This window comes from Ursus arctos, unplaced genomic scaffold (assembly GCF_023065955.2).
Source record: "Ursus arctos isolate Adak ecotype North America unplaced genomic scaffold, UrsArc2.0 scaffold_23, whole genome shotgun sequence".
NCBI classification, from domain to species: domain Eukaryota; kingdom Metazoa; phylum Chordata; class Mammalia; order Carnivora; family Ursidae; genus Ursus; species Ursus arctos.
Genome location: NW_026622908.1, coordinates 32,374,425 through 32,395,392, shown reverse-complemented (window position 1 = coordinate 32,395,392; position 20,968 = coordinate 32,374,425). Strand labels below are relative to the sequence as shown.

Sequence of the window (20,968 nt, the reverse complement as noted above, 5' to 3'; positions counted from 1 at the left end):
CATCGGGCTCCTCCGCTATGAGCCTGCTTCTTCCTCTTCCACTCCCACTGCTTGTGTTCCCTCAATTGCTGGCTGTCTCTCTCTCTGTTAAATAAATAAATAAAATCTTAAAAAAATATATATATTTTCCAAGCTTCCGTGAAAGCAGTTGAAGGCTATGGTGTCATGGCACCCACCTTACCAGAAATGGAACCACAGCACGGAAGAATATGTGGACGGGCACGCCTCATCACCATATCTGCGTGAGAGGGTGGGAGTCGTGTGGGGCTGGCGGGCAAAATGGCTAAGAGCACGTGTTGGGGAGTCAGACAGGCCTGGCTTTGAGACCTAGTGTTACCACGGGCTGACTCTGTGACCTTGGAAGTGATTGTACCTCTCTGCGCTTCAGTTTTCCCGCCCGTCGAGTGCGGCTAAGCTCGCCTGCCTTGGGTGGTTAGCTGTGAGGATTAAATGAGAGGATCCATGTCATCTGTTTAGCGCGGTGCCCTGCACGTTGTAAGTGTGTGGCATTACTGTCCTCTTCCTATCATCATCATCATGGAGAAGGTGACCGTGTTTGCAAGACTGAGTACGTGCCTGGGTGAGGAGGAGATAGAGGAACTGAACCTTACAGAAACGGGCCCTGGAAAGTCAGGGACCCAGGCTTTCTTTCTCATTTTCATCCCGACTCTTATAGCCCCTCTACTTCGGTCCCTTTTTCCCCAGGGCTGCCCCAGGGTGGGCTTTCTTTTTTTTTTTTTAATGATTTTTTTATTATATTATGTTAGTCACCATACAGTACATCCCCGGTTTCCGATGTAAGGCTCGATGATTCATTAGTTGTGTATAACACCCAGTGCACCATGCAATACGTGCCCTCCTTACTACCCATCACCGGTCTATCCCATTCCCCCACCCCCCTCCCCTCTGAAGTCCTCAGTTTGTTTCTCATAGTCCATAGTCTCTCATGTTTCATTCCCCCTTCTGATTACCCCCCCTTTCTTTATCCCTTTCTTCCCCTACTGATCATCCTAGTTCTTATGTTCCATAGATGAGAGAAATCATATGATAGTTGTCTTTCTCTGCTTGACTTATTTCACTTAGCATTATCTCCTCCAGTGCCGTCCATGTTGTAGCAAATGTTGAGAACTCGTTCTTTCTGATAGCTGAGTAATATTCCATTGTATATATGGACCACAACTTCTTAATCCAGTCATCTGTTGAAGGGCATCTCGGCTCCTTCCACGATTTAGCTATTGTGGACATTGCTGCTATGAACATTGGGTGCATATGGCCCTTCTCTTCACTACGTCTGTATCTTTGGGGTAAATACCCAGTAGTGCAATGGCTGGATCATAGGGTAGCTCAATTTTTAACTTTTTAAGGGACCTCCACACTGTTTTCCAGAGTGGCTGTACCAACTTGCATTCCCACCAACAATGTAGGAGGGATCCCCTTTCTCCACATCCTCTTCAACAATTGTTGTTTCTTGCCTTGTCTATTTTTGCCATTCTAACTGGCGTAAGGTGGTATCTCAGTGTGGTTTTGATTTGAATTTCCTTGATGGCTAATGATTTTGAACATTTTTTCATGTGTCTGTTAGCCATTTGTATGTCTTCATTGGAAAAGTGTCTGTTCATATCTTCTGCCCATTTTTTGATTTGTTTATTTGTTTCTCGTGTATTGAGTTTGAGAAGTTCTTTGTAGATCTTGGATACCAGTCCTTTATCTGTAGTGTCATTTGCAAATATATTCTCCCATTCCGTGGGCTGCCTCTTAGTTTTTCTGACTGTTTCCTTGGCTGTGCAGAAACTTTTAATCTTGATGAAGTCCCATAAATTCATTTTATCTTTTGTTTCTCTTGCCTTTGGGGATGTGTCATGAAAAAGGTTGCTTTGGCCGATGTCGTAGAGGTTGTTGCCTATGTTCTCCTCTAGAATTTTGATAGATTCCTGTCTCACATTGAGGTCTTTCATCCATTTGGAGTTTATTTTTGTGTATGGTGTGAGATAGTGGTCAAGTTTCATTCTTTTGCATGTAGCTGTCCAATTTTCCCAGCACCATTTATTGAAGAGACTGTCTTTTTCAGGGTGGGCTTTCTTTCAGTAGATTTCCTCCACTTCCTTGTCAGCTTACACAAGGCCTATCCACCACCCCCCTCCACATCGGTGCATTTTCCTCTCAAGTCCCTCTGACTGGCAGGGGTGAGGAGTGCTGGTAGCATGTTTACAGCAGTGGCTGACAATGGGGATAGGGTCTTCTGAAGGGGTTGACATTTTCTTTAGAGGGACGGTAGCAACAGACATACTTACAGAAGAGACTGTAAAAGATCCTTGATTATCGTTATGCATTTGGATGGCCACTGAGTCCTTTGTTTGCCCCCCTCAATAGGCTTCTGGAAGAAAGGGAGGTTGTCTTGTATTGTGATTTCCATGGCCACAGCCGCAAAAATAATATCTTCTTGTATGGCTGTAACAGCAACGATCGCAAGTACTGGCTTCACGAGCGTGTGTTTCCTTTAATGTTAAGCAAAAACGCACCAGATAAGGTAAGCACATACGGTAATTTTCCATCCACTAAGGAAGAAAAGGACTCAGTGAATCCTATACGCCCTTTGCATCTCTTTTCATTGTCTTAGATAAATCCCAGCAACCTGGGCCTCAAGAATTTACTCTGGTTTTGTTTTTGTTTTGTTTTTACAATATAGTAACTCAACAGTTTTACACATTATTCAGTGCTCATCGCAATAAGTATACCCTTAATCCCCTTTATCTATTTCATAGGTCCTTCCACCCACCTCCCCTCTGGTAACCACCAGTTTGTTCTCTGTACTTAAGACTCTACTTTTCTGTTTGTCTCTTTTCTCTTTGACTGTTTTGTTTCTTAAATTCCACATATGAGTGAGATCATATGGTACTGGTCTTTCTCTATTTCACATAGCATTATACCTTCTAGATCCACCCATGTTGTTGCAAATGATAAGATAGCATTCGTTTTTATGGTTGAGTCATATTGTAGATATAGACCACAGCTTTATCCATTCATCTATTAATGGACACTTGGGTTGCTTCCACATCTTGGCTATTATAAGTAGTGCTGCAATTAACATATGGGTCCATATATCTTTTTGAATTAGTGTTTTTGTTTTCTTTGGGTCAATACCCAGTAGTGGAGTTACTGGATCATATGGTGATTCTATTTTTAATTTTTTGTGGAACCTCCATTTTGCTTTCCACAGTGGCTGCACCAGTTTGCATTCCTACCAACACTGCATGAGGTTTCCTTTTTCTCTACATCCTCGCCAAAAAAGACATCCTTTCTTGTCTTTGAGTCTAGCCATTCTGATGGGTGTAAGGTGATACCTCATTGTGGTTTTGATTTGTATTTCCCTGATGATGAGTGATGTTAAGGATCTTTTTATGTGTCTGTTGGCCATCTGGATGTCTTCTTTGGAAAGGGACTTCGAGAATTTAGGAAGGTGTGACTTTAAGAATCACTCTGTGTAGAGGGCACCTGGGACACTTTACTGACTGAGCCACCCAGGAGCCCCAGGGATCTCTTTCTTTAAATAAAATGACATCCAAATATGTGTCTTGTAAAAAATAATAATAAAAAATAAATTTTTTAAATGATATCCAAAACCCAGTATCTAAACCAATTAAAAGCAGAACTACCCTAATTGAAGACAGAGGGCTTGGGCTTGGAACCTTGCCCATTCTGCCTCTTTCAGTCCTTGTGGGAGGCTCCTCAATAGAACCCCTGGATCCCAAGGTGCATGACTTAAAAACCACTAGGTGGTGAGATACCTACCAACTGTAAAGCACTTTCAGCAGGATAAGATAGGTTGGGATGGGTGCCAAGTATATGTTACAAAGCCCAAGTAAGGAAAGAGGGTTGGGGTGGTCATAAAAGACAGTGGAGGATACTGAACTCCAAGCCGAGAACATTATGTAAGAGGGAGTGAGAATTCCAGGCAGAGATTACAGGGGTGAGGCATACCCGAATCCTAGATAGAGGATAAACCCAACTGGATCAAAAGGCTCAAGTTGGGGAGGGGTAGAAATAAACCTTAGAAAAGTCAGCTAGTGTCTTGAATGCCAAAGTAAGCCAGCATTCCCAAACAGGAGTTCAAGGCACCCTAGTCCTGCAAAATGTCCCGGGAAAGGTGGGGAAGGGAAAGAAAGGTCACGGGCAGTAAGAAACAGAATCTACTCTCTCCCCTTTGGAGACTCACAGTCTACGATAACACACTAAATGCTCTGAGAGGTCCTGCACAGGAAGTCTGTGTAATTTGGTTAGTCCTTTCTCCTCCTGACCAACATGACCACAGAACTCATTTTCTCCTCTGTAATACCTGTTAACATCCCGTAGAAGTACTATTTTATGGGACATACTTTAGGAAATGATATATAGACCCCCAGGAAACCATTCTTATATCGTATTAATGAATGTTAGGCATCGTATGTTTGCCAATTTATGTTTAACGGAGGGTTTGGGTTTCTCTTTAGTTCTCTTTTCATAGTTGTAACTTTAAGGTGCAAAAGTGCAAGGAAGGAACGGGCCGAGTTGTGATGTGGCGCATGGGGATCCTCAACAGCTACACCATGGAGTCAACCTTTGGGGGGTCCACCCTGGGTAAGCTCTCTTCTGTACGTCACAGGTCAGCACGACAAGGGGAAGGCAAGCAAAGCACTGAGGGCATGAAATCCCTTTGAATTCTGGAGAGATGATTGACCTAGAGGGTTTTCCCAACTGCGCCTTCTGCTGAATCTGACCAACCTACATAGGAGGGCGTAAAGTAGCGTAATACTTGACGGGACAGTATAGCGTAGTGGCTGCTCGGGACCTGGAATCAGGCAGATGTGGGTTTGACTTTCAGCCCCATTTACAAGTGGTTGATCCTCGCCGAGTTACTTAACTCTGTGAACCTCTTTTTTTTACCTGGCAATAACAGTAGTACCCGCCTTGTAGGTCCTGCCTAATGAGATATTGCATGTAAAGCCCTTGGCATAGCACCTACCACAGAGTAAAACTTCAGCAACTATGGCCATCACGATTGCAGACTTATTCATTGTCAAAGATTCTTCTGAACCAAACCAGAACTAGAGGGAGAAAGACTCTGTCCAGAAGCACAATATTCTAGAATCAGAGGTGGTGGTGTTTAGGAGATATTCATAAATTAGATTGCATTTGCTCATTAGGATTCAATAAGAAATGTTTACGGATTTTTTTTTTCAGGCAATAAAAGAGATACTCACTTTACCACTGAGGATCTAAAGTCCCTAGGTTACCATGTTTGTGACACCCTTCTGGATTTCTGTGATCCCGACCGAACCAAGGTAAAATGGGCTTTCAAGAAATGTGGTGATGCTACTGTGATCAGTTTCACATGGGTTCAAGGTCAGTTCAGTGAGATTATAGGTGGTCTTTATTTTCCTCCTAATATCATTCTGAAGTTTTTATTATCGATAGAAGTAAGAAAGCCCCCAGGCTGCACACTGTCCGTAAGTGGTAAGACCTCATAACTCCCCAAGAAGGTGGAAGCCTTCATGCCGACTATCTGTCAGCACACCTCTCCCTCACTTTGCTTTTCAGAAAAGCAAGAGTCCCTTCTCTTCTCCAAAACGAACCCTGCCCTTTGCGCACCTGCCAGCCCCCCACTCCATGGCCTCCCTAAGGTCATGCCTCATTCGTTCCTTCCTCCTTTTTCTGTGTCCTCCAGTTTTTTCATCTTACTTCTTCCTCTCAACGTGTCCTCTCAACACGTGTTCGCAGCTGCCCCTGTCCTGACTCATACACGGGTTTCCTTTGGTTTTGTTTCTCTAGCAGAGAGTCAGGACCGTATTTCTATTGCCCTTCATCGCTCAGCTTCTTAAAAGGGAGTCTGCGCTCCTGGGCTCGATCTAACTCCCCTCTCGTGCCCCCTCTCAGATGGCCCTGGGGACACTGATACAGACGGCTCTGGATGCAGCTGTTTAATAAAACATATTTAAAGGAGAATTCGAGCACAACATGGCCTGTTAAATCTCATCTGCTGTGGCCCAAAATCTGAACAACCCCATTCTAATATTTCCTTCCTTGCTATTCAAAAAAAATAAATCAGACCTTTGCATTATTTAAAAAGTTTATTATTGCCTGGAGCCAGGGAAAAGTGCCTAAAGCAGTGTTCACTTGCTGTTCTGCCTTACAGACAGTTACTACAGCTCATGTAATTTGTATGATAACATGTCCTTACTAGCAGAGGTGACAGCCCACTCATCTTTATGTCCCCAGCAATAAATAAAGTGCCTTTCAGCATATACCTAGTAAATATTTGATAAATAAATAAATGAATAATCAAAAATGTTCTTTTTTTCACTTCCACAGTTCATGCAGTGTTTAGCAGAGCTTAAAGAACTCTTACGAGAGGAGATCCATAAGAAATTCAATGAACTTGGACAAGATATGGATTTAGAAGGAAGTTGGAGTGACATCTCTTTGTCTGACATTGAATCCAGGTAACAAACTTCATTTCAAAAAAAAACCAGAGAAGTTCTGTATTTTTTAATTGTTTTTGTTTGCTCTGTTGTTTCATTGGTTTTGAACCTCAGGTGCAAAATACTGAATAAAGCATGGCACACTTAAATATATTTCATTTCTTCAGCAACGATGTATTGAGTACCTGTTCTTTGACGGCCTCATTTCTAGGTTAGGGAGATGGGCAGGCAGTATGTGTAGGGCCTTTAGGCAATTAATTGTAAAGCCTTTGTCTTTTACTCCATGGGAGGTGGAGAGCCTTTGGAAGGTTTTAAGTAGAGAAGTGTCATGTTCTGACTTGGGTTTTAGTTCAGTAGGAATATCCTGGCTGCTATGTGGAAAAGAGATCGTGAAGAGGAAAGGCGTAAGCAGGAAGATTCATTAGGAGGGTCTTGCAATGATACAGGTAAATACAGATGGTGGTCTAGACCTGAGTAGTGTAGTGGTTGAGGGTGTATGAATTGGTTGGATTCTAGATATATTTTGAAGTCTCAAACATTAGGATTTTCTTATGGATTGGATATGGAGCATAAGAGAAAGAGAATGAGTCCATAATTGGTTAGATGAAGTTGCCTTTTACGGAGATGGGGAAGATAAAGGGGGTGGAGAAGTTTAGGGGCACAATGAAGATCCGGAGGCTAGTGTTAGGCACGTTCAGTCTGAGATGTCTTTTAGACATCTAAATGGAGATGTTGGATGGGCAGTTGAATATATGAATCTGGAGTTCAGTGGAGAGGTCAAATAGGGTCATCATTGGATAGATGATATTTAAACTTGAGACTAGGGGTCCTGGGGTGTCTCAGTTGGTTAAGCATCTGACTCTTGGTTTTGGCTCAGGTCATGTTCTCAGGGTTATGAGATCAAGCCCCACATTGGGCTCCCTGCTCAGTGCGGAATCTGCTTGAGATTCTCTCCCTCTCCCTCTGGCCTTCCCCCCCTCCCACCTCCCCACTTGTGTGCACACACTTTCTCAAATAAATAAATAAAATATTTTTAAAAAATACAAAGATAAATAAACCTTAAGACTAGATGAGATCCCAAGGGACTAAGTGCAGATAGAGCAAAGAGGAGGTCCAAGTCTAAGCTGGATACCACAGGTCTAAGAGGTCACAGAGATAAGTAGGAGCCAGGAAGTGAGGTAAAAAGTCCAGGACCCCACAATGGCCTCCAGGCTATAGGATCTAGCCCCCCGATACCTTATAACCTCCACCCTCACCCTCTCACACACTGCTATAGCTACACTGGCCTCCTCACTCTTCTTCAGACTTGCCACACCCTCTTCTACCTCAGGGCCTTTGCACTAGCAGTCCCAGCTGCCTAGAATGCTCTTCCCCCAGACATCTACATGGCTCATTCCTCAGACCTCCTTCAGGTCTTTGTTTAAATGTCACCTCTTCCAATATGGCCTACCCCTGTTACTCTAATACTGCCACTTGCTTCCCAGCCTTTGCCTTCCTGCCATTCATTCCCTATCCCCCTGAGGTGCTCTACTTTTTCCCAAAGCCTTTGTCCTTAGATGTCATTTACATCTTTATTGTGTTTATTATGTATTGTCTGTTTCCGCCTATGAGGATATGGGTTCCACAAGGTCAGAGATCTTTATTTTGTTCATCTCTGTATCTCATGCACCTAGAACAGTACCCAGTCTATAGGGAGAGCTCAATACATATTTGTTGAATTAATGTAGGATCTCAGCCCCACCCTCGTAATCTCCACAAGTATTTTAGGAAGCCCCCAGGTGGGGGGTATCTCACAAGTGTGCAAGAACACCTTCTACTCCAGCTTACTGGCCAAGGTGCCCCAAGCCTGCCCCTGGCGGGCCTCAGTCAGGTTTCTGGGCTGGACATGGCAGTCCTCGGCCAGAGGTGGCGCTGTAGACTGCAGTGGACAGGCGAAGGGGCTGGCTGTCCCTCCTACTCTATGCGGCACATCGACATCTGGGCCCTGAAGCAGTTCTGCTGGCTGAGTTTCCCAAGCGTCTCCTTGGGAACCTTAAATCAGAGCGTCAGGCTAGGCAGTGTGCCCATTCACCAAGTTGCCTCCTCCACTCTCCCAGAATTCTCTGCCTCGCCCTCCGGGATCACTGCACGAACCACGCTTCACTCTCAGCCTCAACAACAGAATGCCCCTGCATGTCAGCCCATTAGGATAGAGCCCTGGGGAGTCAGCTCAGAAACAGGGAGACTGCATCCTAGCCGGCTCAGCGGGGGCGCTCTGATACATTCAGTGAAGAAGTATTGAAACCGGTTTGCCGGCGTCTGCATCAGGGAGCCAGCTATCACAAGCCTCCACGGGGCTCCACCTGTCCATTCTCACCATGACGCAGAAAAGCAGACTGAGTGTCCAAGCCCAGTTTGAGTGTGCCCTGGGTGTGCACCTACATGGTCTTCAGCATTTCCTGGGGCACACTGCATAGACTGCTTTTATCCTGTTTATTAAAGTCTTCTGTTATCTCCAAAAGGGACTTCAGAGGCTATTATCCAGTGGCCTCAAAGGCTACTCTTCAGACTAGAAAAGCCTTTCAAGAACAGGGAATTGGGAATTAGATCAGAGAAAAGAAGGCTTTCTTCCCGCTGTCTTACTGTGGGGTTCCTCATTGTGCACCAAAGGGAAGGAGGGGGAGCATGAACAGGATGAAAGGTGTGAGCAAAAGAATGGTTTGAAATGCCATCTTTTCCCAGGAGATCTGAGTTTTGTGCCTAAGACATTTTTTTATACATGGAGGCCATGTGGCAGAGCACAGCTCCCAGTTCCAGCCAGCCACCCCCCAGGAAAGGGGCAAACATAATGTGACACTTGAGCAATGGATGTGACAAAGGCAGCAAGGGTGGATTTTCTGAGCCCTTGTTCATCCTTGCCCCTGTAGGCAGGGGGCCGACAATTTGTGGGGGAAGACTTTCAATCAGGCTGGACACGCATCCACAACTTTTGAAGCAGGAATTGGGATATTGAAAGTAATACTCCTGGTCCTCGACCTACAGATTCCTTGTTATCAAATATGTTTCTGTATATATTCAACACAGTTTTAAAGAGTACCTGGTAGGATCCTTGCTGTCTGAACTGCTACTGGCCAGACAGGAATGAATGAAACAAATCCTGCTTTCAAACAAATCACAGTCCCCTGGTATTGTCCATGGCACACTAAGAATCTTCCAGCCTCTCACGGTCACTGCCGAGGGCAGCTTTGCCCAACTGGCCAGTATTTACTTTGCCACATGGATTGCAAACTCCTTGGGGTCAGGGGCTCTGCCATGTTCATCTCTGTGCTTGATGCACTGGCTGGCATGCGGTACATGTTCAGAATGAATGAATGAACGTGCTTGTCAAGAATTCTTAGTCATTGAAATGCAGGCACTGGGGGCAAGTAGCAGGCTGGATATCCTAATCCCATGCTGCTGGTCTGGTCAATGTTCCTAGACAGTAATAATGGTATTTCCTTTTCCTCTTTCCTTCTGGAAACAGCACCAGTGGTTCTGACAGTTCCCTCTCAGACGGTCTTCCTGTTCACCTACTGAACATAGCACATGAGGTAAGATGGTAGAGACTCTCACCCCCAGGAAGTAGCAGCCATAAGGAAAGTATGACCTTCCTGGATCATTTGGTGGAATGTTCCAGCTAAAATCTATAGAAAAGGGGCTCCTGGGTGGCTCAGTTGGTTAAGCATCTGCCTTCAGCTTAGGTCATGATCTCAGTGTCCTGGGATCAAGCCCCGAATTGGGCTCCCTGTTCCACGGGAGCCTGCTTCTCCCTCTACCTGCCCTGCCCCCTGCTTGTGCTCTCTCTCGTTCTCTCTCTGTCAAAATTAAAAAATAAAATATTTTTTAAAAATAAAATAAAATTTGTAGAAAATATAGCAATGGTATCCTAACATGTTACCCTGCCCTGGAGTCTTTCATTTTGTCCTTTATAACTTTCCTTTTAAAAACTAGGGGAAAATCTAAGGGAAAAAATGTGAGGACTCCATGTTTATTACAAAGTTTACTAAAATGAAAAAAGAAGTTTAACTTAAAGTGAAAACCATCTTAAGAGGTAGAGGTTGTTAAAAATGACCCATACTTATTTATTTATTTAAGATACTATTTTGGGGGGGTGCCTGGGTGGCTCAGTCGTTAAGCGTCTGCCTTCGGCTCAGGGCGTGATCCCGGCATTCTGGGATCGAGCCCTGCATCGGGTTCCTCTGCTGGGAGCCTGCTTCTTCCTCTCCCACTCCCCCTGCTTGTGTTCCCTCTCTCACTGGCTGTCTCTCTGTCAATAAATAAATAAAATCTTAAAAAAAAAATAAGGTACTATTTTTATACTTATATCTCTGTACCCCAACATGGGGCTCGAAATCACGACCCCAAGATCAAGAATTGCATGCTTCACCGACTGAGCCAGCCAGGCGCCCTGACCCATACGTTCTTAAAAAGTGTTTCTTTATTCACGTTGTTGTAGATAGTTTTTTATACTTTCATATATTAAGGGTTTTTTTCTTTTGACCCATCTTGTTCACAGACTTTTTCTTATATAGATGACATAAATCTTTAGAAACAACAAAATATTTGTTGTGGTTCCTTAGGCACATGATTTCCTGGTTGCATGAAGAAATATGTCCATCATAAGTTGAGCTTAAGGCTGTGTCAGGTGCAGCTCAGCCCAATCAGACTGGACCCTATAAGTTTTTCAGCTAGATTTACGACCACATCGGTATAAGCTTCAGCACACCATAGGTCCCTGGATAATTAGTCCCGAGATTCACTTGCTTAATTATTAAAGCCACCTTGTGGTAGTAGCCTAACTGAATCTTTTAAATTTTTTTAAAAATTTTTTCTTTTTTTTTTTTTTCAGATAGAGGGTGAATGCAGGCAGGGGGTTGAGGGGGAGGAGAGAGAGCCAGAGGTAGCGGAAGAGAGAGAGAATCTTAAGCAGTTAAGCTTAACTGACTGAACCACCTGGGCACCCCAGCCAAACTGATCTTTTTTTTTTTTTTTTTTAAGATTTTATTTATTTGAGAGAGAGAGAGAACATGAGCAGGTGGAGGGGCAGAGGGAGAGGGAGAAGGACAAGCAGACTCCCTGCCGAGCAGGGAGCCCAATGTGGGGCTCGATCCCAGGACCCTGAGATCATGACCTGAGCTGAAGGCAGATGCTTAACCAACTGAGGCACCCAGGCACCCCCAAACTGAATCTTTTAACAACACACCTCATAATCAATAGTGTTTGTACCTGACATTAGTGCCATAAGTAATCTGGTTTTATATTGTGAAACACAGATACTTGGCTATCGGTATAGTTGCCCCTTTGGTGGTATACCTGTAATAGTGGGATTTGGGGATGTTAAATGGGGAGTGGATTCTGCTACGGAGGTAACTCAGCTGTTTGTTCCCCAAACCAGCAGCAGTTCGGCACCATGGGGTCCACGTACTGGGTTAGCCATCGTGGCTTGAGTGTCGTGTGGAAGAGGGCTCCATGTGGGTGGGCGTACCTCTGGAATCCTCAATGACGACTTTCTCTGTGCTTTCTGGAATAGGTGAATCAAAAGAAGATGTATAAGAAGAGAAAAAAGAAGCCACTTCAGACGAGGAAACAGCGAAATGAACAGTATCAGAAAAATAGTTTGATGAGGGAGTTAAAGTTAATAGACGATGTCCCGGTAAGAAGGCCCTGTTGCCTACTTCTGCTCTGTGGTCAAAGAGCGTTCCATGGAGGGAGCAGGCCAAGGGGATAAAGTTTACTCTAAACCAGAAAGGGAATGTGGAATGGGGATAGAAGGAAGCTGTTTTGAGTTCAGAGCTCTTCCATGGGTCCTCTGGACATCTCTGAGCAGATCTCAGCCTCGGCCCACAGATTCTGTACTACACTCGGGCATGGGTTTTGACCATGGTGGTTACTGGAGAAGTGGTGGCTGGAGCCAGTCCAGACTTGCAGGGTAGCTGAGGTGTCAGGCCTCGTCCAGTATAAGGATGCCAGGCCCCTTTCCAGTCTCCTCCCAGCTGCCACCCCCATGCCATGCCCCCTGCTTCCTAATGACGAAAATGCTTTCAGACATGGAAGTTTTATTGTTGAGTGAATTGGGTCAATTATGACTAATTGCAATGGATCAATTAAAAAATATTCTCTTTGCACTCAATCCTTCCAGGAGAGGGCAGGGTTTGCTTCTACTCTGCAAAAACAGCCTACCTTTTTCAGAAATTCAGAGAATGCCAGTTCTTCCACAATGCGAAATGAAAACCCAAGGTTGAATGAGGTAGTAGTTTTGCTTGCCTTTTTTTTTTTTTTTAAACTCATTCATGGAAAATTTATCAAAACTTTTTTTGGTAATATATTTAAAGTGTACAATGTGGTATTTGATATATTTACACACCATGAGAGGGTTCCCACCGCTGAGTTTAATAACACATCTACCACCTGAAGTAGTTACTTTTTTTTTCTTTTCTTTCTTTCTTTCTTTCTTTCTTTCTTTCTTTCTTTCTTTCTTTCTTTCTTTCTTTCTTTTTTTGCTTCGTTTGGTTTTCTTAATGATTTTTTAAAATTAATACATAATGAATGTGTTATTTGTTTCAGGGGTACAGGTCTATGATTCATCAGTCTTACATAAGACCGAACGCTCACCACAACACAGACTCTCCCCAATACCCATCACCCAGCCACCACATCCCCCCACCCCCCTCCCTCTCCAGGAACCCTCAGTTTGTTTCCTAAGATTAAGAGTCTCTTATGGTTTGTCTCCTTCTCTGGTTTCGTCTTGTTTCACTTTTTCCTCTCTTTCCATATGATCCTCTGTCTTGTTTCTTAAATTCCGCATATCAGTGAGATCATATGATAATTGTCTTTCTCTGATTGACTTATTTCACTTAGCATAATACCCTCTAGTTCCATCTATGTGGTTGCAAATGGCAAGATTTCGTTTTTTGATGAATGCGTAATATTCCATTGTGTGTGTGTGTGTGTATATATATATATACCACTTCTTTATTCATTCATCTGTCGATGGACATCTGGGCTCTTTCCATAGTTTGGCTATTGACTTTTTTTTTCTTTAATGAAAGTTTATACCCTTTTACCATCTTCTCCCTATTTCTCCCACTCCCAGCAACGACCATTCTACTCTCCGTATCTATGAAGTTGACCTTTTTTTTAGGTTCCACACATAAGTGATACCATGCAGTATTTGTCTTTCTCTCTCTGGCTGCTTTCACTGAGCATAATGCCCTCCGGGTTCATCCATGTTGTCACAAATGGCAGGATTTCCTTCTTTTTAAAGACTCAACATTATTTGCAGGTGTTTTCTCGCATTCCATAGGTTTCCTTCTGATTCGGTTTGGGGGGGGCTGTTAAAAATTTTTTAAAAGTAAATTCTATCCCCACCATGGGGCTTGAACTCACAGTCACATGCTCTACCAACTGAGCCAGCCAGGCACTCTTACCTTTTGATTTTGTTGATTTCCTTTGCCGTGCAAAAGCTTTTTAGTTTGATCTAGTCCCACTTGTTTATTTTTGCTTTTGGTGTCAAATCCAAAAAAATCATTGCCAAGACCAATGTCAAGGAGCTTATCCTCTATGTTTTCTTCTAGGAGTTTTATGGTTTCAGGTCTTAAGTTTTTAATCCATTTTGAGTTGACTTTAATGTGTGGTACAAGATGGGGTATGGTTTCATTCTTTTGCATGTGGGTATCTAGTTTTTCTAATACCATTTATTGAAGAGACCATCTTTTCCCCATTGTATATGTTGACTCTTTTGTGAAAAATTAATGGATCGTATATGCATGAGTTTATTTCTGAGCTCTATCCTGTTCCATCTTTGACTCTTTGTTGCAGATTCTCTGATTTTTCCAATTAGCACGTCTCTTCCAGGCTGAAGAACACAATAGGCCTCTATCTGTGTCTCCCTCCTGTCAGTGCCACCAGGAGCAGGGGAACATTAAAATTACTGGGGACATTGACACTACTTTAGATTAGACTCTACTGAAGGCTGACAACCGATGCTGGTGATTTGTGATTTTATACCTAGAACATAAGAACAGGCTGCTGCATGGTCTGCCCATCCCTCCATTCAACAAATTGAACTGTGTAACCACTACATGCTACACCCTCTACTGCCGGAAATGCAACACTGAACAATGTGAGGGACCTTAGAGTCTACTGGGGGTTTTAATAAGGAAGCAGGAAATTACATCACAGAGTAGAATGAAGTAGGAGCACAGAGGAAAGGTGCCCAATCACATTTTAGTACTTTGGAACTGTGTGACTATAATATCCTTGTTTGGGGTTGGTTTTTTTTTTTTAAGATTTATTTATTTGAGATTGAGAGAGAGCAAGGGGAGGTGTAGAGGGAGAGGGAGAGAGAGAATCTCAAGCAGACTCTCTGCTGAGTGTGGAGCCCTATGTGGGCCTTGATCTCACGACCCTGAGATCATGACCTGAGCTGAAATCAAGAGTTGGATGCTCAACTGACTGAGCCACCCAGGTGCTCCTTTGGGGTTTTTTTATGTATAAAAATAAGTTTCGTGGGTGGCTTAGTCAGAAGAGCATGCCACTTTTGATCTCGGGGTCGTGAATTCAAGCCCCACGTTGGGTGTAGAGATTACTGAAAATAAAAAATAAACTTTAAAAAAATTTAAAAATAAGTTTTGATATAATAGTAGATAACTCTTAGTGGGTAGGGTGCAAAATAGGCCCTTCTCATACAAAATGCTGCCCTGTGGTTAGCAGTGATTTAACGTGGTCCCACTGTGTACTCTGAAGAACCCCACAGAGCACGGCCTGCACTGAGCGCCATTTGGTGTCTAGTGTGGCAGTGGCAAGAGCACAACTTTCAAGTCTGTCTTGAGTTCAAATTCCAGCCTCACTATCATTTTTCATAAGTTACTTAACCACTCTGGGACTCAGTTTCTGTATCTAAAATATTGGGGTAATAATACATACATCATAAACGTTGTTGAGAAAATTAGATGTGAAACTGTGTAAAGTACCTGGCTTTACCTGGTAGGCACTCTGAATATTAGTTCCCTACTTTTCTTCAAATTATTATTCATCTGTGTCTTGCCTGTCTTTCCGTGTGACAGTAGTGTAATGACTTATCATTCAGGAATAAAACACCCTCAGTGTCTATTCCGTGTAATCCCACTTGTGCAAGTGGAAACTATAGTGAGAATGTGTTCCTTTTTCTCCATCACAGCTCCATGGAAGAGACAAGGGCACCTCCCTGGACCCACCAAAAATGACCTCCTTGATTCCGACGAAGAGTAGAGAGAGAATGCAGGTATTTCATTCTACTGTGTATACATCTGTGCCAGCAGCTAATGTGATTTGGCTTTCAGGTGTGTGGCGTGATTTGGAGGGATGGTGATAGCAGTCCACAGTTTCACCTTCTAGGCTTTGCTCTGTCAGGTGAACGTCCAAGCCACCGACCACCAAGGAACACAGCCCACAGGGTGCCGCGGGATGGGAGGAAGCCCACCTGGAGCTAAGAGCTTGCCCTGGAGAATTGAGTTTCATTTTAGCACACAGGTGTTAGGCGGCTGGTATTTCGCAAGCCCATGGCAGCAGTTGAGGTCACGTGATAGTGAATAATGCAGCGGTTCTCAACCCTAGGAGATGTTAACAACACACCGGGGTGCCGCCATCGGTCGTGAGCTGTGCCTCACGTCCAGAGTTACCAGAGATCGTTCAGTACTGAGGTTTGTGAGTGATTTGCTTTTTTAAAGGAGTAAGTTAGAATGAGTTAGTATTTATCCCGCTAATACCATCTCTCTTGCTCATTTGCATTTTCTTTCTTGAGAAGGAGGAACAAGAGGTGGAGAAATAGCTAGCAAGCTGTCGTGTCAGATAGCCCTGGGGATGTCTATGGGAGGGTGCTGCTCGCATGCGTCCGGGGCGAGCAAAGATTGAGAACCACTGGACTAACGTGGGTATACTAGATAGAGAATGGACAGTTCTCCCAAGGGGAGGTCCCTCCGGTCTTCCCAAGGCTGTTGTTCGGGACTTCTCAGATCGGTGCTCCCGCTTACCCATCAGTATCTTATGGAGACCCTACGAGATGCGGGGCCCCTTGAGGACTGTAAGACATGACCCCTCCCTTAAAGCAACAACCCTCTAGGAGGAGTGACAAGATATAGTCCAATCACCATGGCATCACAGAGCCTGGAGAGCAGTGGGAAGACAGGTGTAGGTAAATTCAAATCAAAGAGGATTTTTGTCCCAAAAGGCAGGTGAGCCACGAACTGCCCCCTCTCCTCTGAGGCATTCACTGCAGGAGGTCTCCAGGTTGCTGAAGCCACATGCCACAGTTGGAACCTGCTAGTTAGGCCACAACATGTAACCAGGGAATCAGTTAAACCTGATGTAGCAGGTGAACGCCATCCAGGCTTTTACCTTTACTTCCAATTTCTTTTTTTTTTTTAAGTATTTTATTTGTTTAAGAGAGAGAGAGGAAGTAAGAGAGAGCACAAGCAGGGATGGGGCAGAGAGAGAAGCAGACTCCCACTGAGCAGGGAACCCAACATGGGGCTCAATCTCAGGACCCTGAGATCATGACCTGAGCCAAAGGCAGACGCTTAACCTACTGAGCCACCCAGGCATCCCCACCTTCCATTTTCTTACGATTTCTGGTGGAGCCTTTCTCTAGCAGAGACATAGGCATTTAACTTGCAGGCACAGTCAGATAAGCAGAGTCACAAACAGTGGGGCAGTCTCCTATCTTGATAGATCATATTCTCTTTGTGTAATGTCTCTAGAGAGCTTGTGAAATGCAGTCACTGAACTCAGGGCCATCAAGAACTTTCCTCCAGCTCTCTGGAGGCCTAGGCCAAATGCTTGATTCAGCTCTGCCCTGGAACCACATCAACTACTTTGTACTTTGGTATTTGGGGGAAAATGCAAATATTTCTCACTAACTCCTTGTAAAACCAACCCCAACCCTAACTGTAACTTTAGAAATTGCAACCTAAAGTGATTCAACTTTTATATCTTGTTTGCACAGACTGAGAAGCCAGGATTCACAGTGTCGTGCTCTCCAAAGAGAAGCACAAATCCCAGCCAAGAGCCGGTTCCAGATATGAAGCCAAACTGGTCCAGGAACAGATATCCTGCCACAAAGAGGGGCCGCGCCACCATGACACTGTACCCATCCCTGCACATATACACGTACCCATAGGCGGCCATGTTTTGGGTTAGACACACTTTGCAATGAGGGGAGTTGTGTGATCGGGAGTCGCGTTAACGCGCTGTACTGCGTTGTGTGTCCGTCGTGCGCTGACCTTACACTATGTGCTTACGTCTCGTGCCTGCCCTCACGACACATACCTCGTGAATTAGATGACTTTTTTCATGAAGTAAAATTTTATAATGTATAGAAAAGCTTCCTTTATCAGAAATTGAAGTGTGTGCTCATGAACCTACAGCACAGACGTACCTCATTTTAACCAATAGAAATTCTCTCTAAAATTATGTGCAAATCCATTTTAACAGCTCAAATTCTATTTTAAACATATTCTGGGAGTGCGCTTTGTTTAAAAAAAAAAGTCTTGCTTGAACGCTTTCTGGCAATGATCGGTCAGTCAGTGATTTATCAGCTGGCTCATGCTGAGGTGTTACCACAGCGAGAAAACAATTCACGTCTTAGCCGGAGTTTCGTATGACATATATTATGTTCAACACGGTTACATACATTTTTTAACCCACTGATTAAAATTCTTTCTCTCCAGCCAGTTGTTTCCTTTGATCGGTTAACTACATCACCTTATGTGAATGGGTGTTTTATATTTTTAGATCTCTCGCGAGCACCAAGCACAGCCTGTCGTGTCCACATGCCGGGGCCGTGTGGAACGGTCACTCTAGTTCATCCCAGGCCTCCTGCTTTCACTTTCCCCTCTGCCTGTCACCTTGGATTGAAAGTTTCCCGGTGTATTTTTCACGATCACTTGTAAACTCCTTCAGCCGCCACCACGACCTGGATGACTAATGATGAGAACCACATGGCAGCACAAATTTTAGTACAATTCCAGTGTCTGTGCCTTTTTTTTTTTAATTAATAGATTTTATTTTGAGAACAGTTTTAGATTTACAGAGAAATTGAGGACACAGGACAGAAAGTTCCCAAATACTGCCCACCCCACCCCATGCCTCACACACTGCGTGAGTCTTTTTCAAGGTGATGATACCTGCCTGAGCTCTTTTTTGTTTGTTCGGTTTGGTTTCTAATATGGAACGCGTCACGAATTTTCGTGTCTTCCTTCTGCAGGGGCCATGCTCATCTTCTATCTCTCTCTCCTTTAGTGTGTGTGCTGCCAAAGCCAGCCTCTGCCCTTCTATTCCATACCTTACACCCTAAACCCTAAACTCACACCCGAAAACTCCGCATTTTAAGTATCTAGAAAGCACATAGCCAAAACCCTACTTTTTGTCCCTAAGAAGAAACCCTCCAAGGACAAGTCCACAGTTAAACAACTGCTGAGGGCAAACCTTCGAAAGTTGTTTGGAAATACTTGTTTTTGCTTCAGATAATTTTAAAGAAAGTTTATAAAGAGCACCCCAGTATGATAATATTTTTGGGATCAAAAATCAGAATATGCAGGGGCACCTGGGTGGCTCAGTCAGTTAAGCCTCCAACTCTTGATTTCAGCTCAGGTCATGATGTCCACGTTGTGGGATCGAGCCCTGCATCGGGCTCTGTGCTCAGCAGAGTCTGCTTGTCCCTTTCCCTCTACTATTCTCCCTACTCATGTGCTCTATGTCTAAAATAAATTAAAAAATAAAATCTTAAAAAATAAAATAAGTTAATCTAAAAAAAATCAGAGTATGTGATCAGATTTCCCCCCAAACTTATATGAGATTTATTTTTCATAAAACATGCCTTTTTATATTCAACACTGAGATTTTATGGTCTGAGATGACTGGTAATAGTGAGTTGGTGACAATGTATAGAAAATAATCATAATATAGTTATTGTACTTCACTCATTAGACTATTTTGAGTGATGGCATGAAATTTTGGCTGCTAAAGCCATCAAGATCTGTGGGGTTATGATCAGATTTTTTAAAGTACTTTTTTTTAAAGATTTTATTTATTTATTTGACAGAAGTAGTAAGAAGGAACACAAGCAAGAGGAGTGTGAGAGGGAGAAGCAGGCTTCCCGCCGAGCAGGGAGCCCGATGTGGGGCTCGATCCCGGGACCCATGACCTGAGCCGAAGGCAGACGCTTAATGGCTGAGTCACCCAGGCACCCCTAAAGTACTTTAAAAAAAAAAAAAGATTTTAGGGGCGCCTGGGTGGCTCAGTTGTTAAGCGTCTGCCTTCGGCTCAGGGCGTGATCCCGGCGTTATGGGATCGAGCCCCACATCAGGCTCCTCCGCTGGGAGCCTGCTTCTTCCTCTCCCACTCCCCCTGCTTGTGTTTCCTCTCTCACTGGCTGTCTCTGTCTCTCAAATAAATAAATAAAATCTTAAAAAAAAAAAAAAAAAAGATTTTATTTATTTGAGAGAGAGAGAGCAGAGTGGGGAGAGGGGCAGAGCTGCAGAGGGGGAGGGAGAGGGAAAGGGAGAGAATCTCAAGCAGACTCCAAGCTCAGCACAGTGCCCAACACAGGGCTCGATCTCACAATCCTGAGATCATGACCTGAACCTCAATCAAGAGTCGGACGCTTAACCGATTGCGCCACCCAGGCGCCCCTGTAAGTACTTTTTGAAAGTAAAACCTTCCTGAGGTGGGGCAGGGAGGAAAGCTTCGTCAGATGTGGTTTGGACACTCAGATATTGAAGCGGCAAAAAGGAGAGAATCCATGCAGCCCAGGCACAGCTAGTAAGCTAGTCATTGCCAAAATGCGGTGCAGTTCAAGTTTGAGCCGGGCTCAGCTCACGGGCCTGCAGCAGAGCAGCTGTTTGTTTTCTCTAGAATAGAGTCAAGCTTTCCTGCTCCGATGATTAGGAAGAATTGCCCCACCCAGCATTTACATGCTGAGCCCCTGGTGCCTGTCATTTCCCATTGTGCTTTTCCTTTTTAAAAAAACATTTATTTGAGAGAGAGCACAAGCAGGGGGAGTGGCAGGCAGAGGGAGAAGCAGGCTCCCTGCAGAGCAGAGTTAGATGCAGGGCTCGAGCCTGGGACCTGAAGGCAGATGCTTCATGGACTGAGCCACCCAAGTGCCCCTCGTTGTGCTGTTGGTAGGAGGTTGCGAGGGTACCTCTAGCTGGAAACTTTAAAATGACAAACTAAGGGGCACCTTAGTGAAGCGTCTGCCTTCAGCTCAGGTCATGATCCCAGGATCCTGGGATACAGTCCCACATCGTTCTCCCTCTACCTCTGCCTCTCTCTCTGTCTCTCGTGAATAAATAAATAAAATCTTTAAATAAATAAAATGACAAGATCATTGATTCTGTGTGGACATACAAACCTCATTCTGCAGGACAAACAACGGAAGGCCTCTTGATCACTAAGAGTGAATCATGAGAACGGGAATCAGGGAAAAGTAGAAAAAAGAGCATTTTAGTCCGGTCAGA

At 44.1% G+C, this 20,968-nt stretch overlaps 1 protein-coding gene and 1 non-coding gene across 4 annotated transcripts in view; one reads left to right on the top strand and one right to left on the bottom strand.

Moving 5' to 3' along the window:
• AGBL2 (AGBL carboxypeptidase 2) overlaps window positions 1–18,177 on the top strand; it is a 35,572-nt gene extending 17,395 nt beyond the window's left edge. For 2 of the 3 annotated variants that reach the window (XM_026511905.4, XM_026511904.4), the window contains 9 exons: window positions 2,371–2,527; window positions 4,488–4,614; window positions 5,218–5,318; window positions 6,346–6,476; window positions 9,958–10,024; window positions 12,004–12,126; window positions 12,613–12,720; window positions 15,652–15,735; window positions 17,455–18,177. In XM_026511905.4, coding sequence (XP_026367690.2) covers window positions 2,371–2,527; window positions 4,488–4,614; window positions 5,218–5,318; window positions 6,346–6,476; window positions 9,958–10,024; window positions 12,004–12,126; window positions 12,613–12,720; window positions 15,652–15,735; window positions 17,455–17,628 — 1,072 coding nt within the window. In that variant the 3' untranslated portion in view covers window positions 17,629–18,177. The remainder of the gene's footprint in view (window positions 1–2,370; window positions 2,528–4,487; window positions 4,615–5,217; window positions 5,319–6,345; window positions 6,477–9,957; window positions 10,025–12,003; window positions 12,127–12,612; window positions 12,721–15,651; window positions 15,736–17,454) is intronic. The other variant, XM_026511906.4, reaches the window with a different exon arrangement.
• Window positions 18,178–18,669: 492 nt separating this feature from the next.
• On the bottom strand, window positions 18,670–18,771 carry LOC113265136 (U6 spliceosomal RNA). The gene has a single exon (XR_003319929.1). It is a non-coding gene; the product is annotated as a U6 spliceosomal RNA (small nuclear RNA).
• Window positions 18,772–20,968: the final 2,197 nt, after the last annotated feature.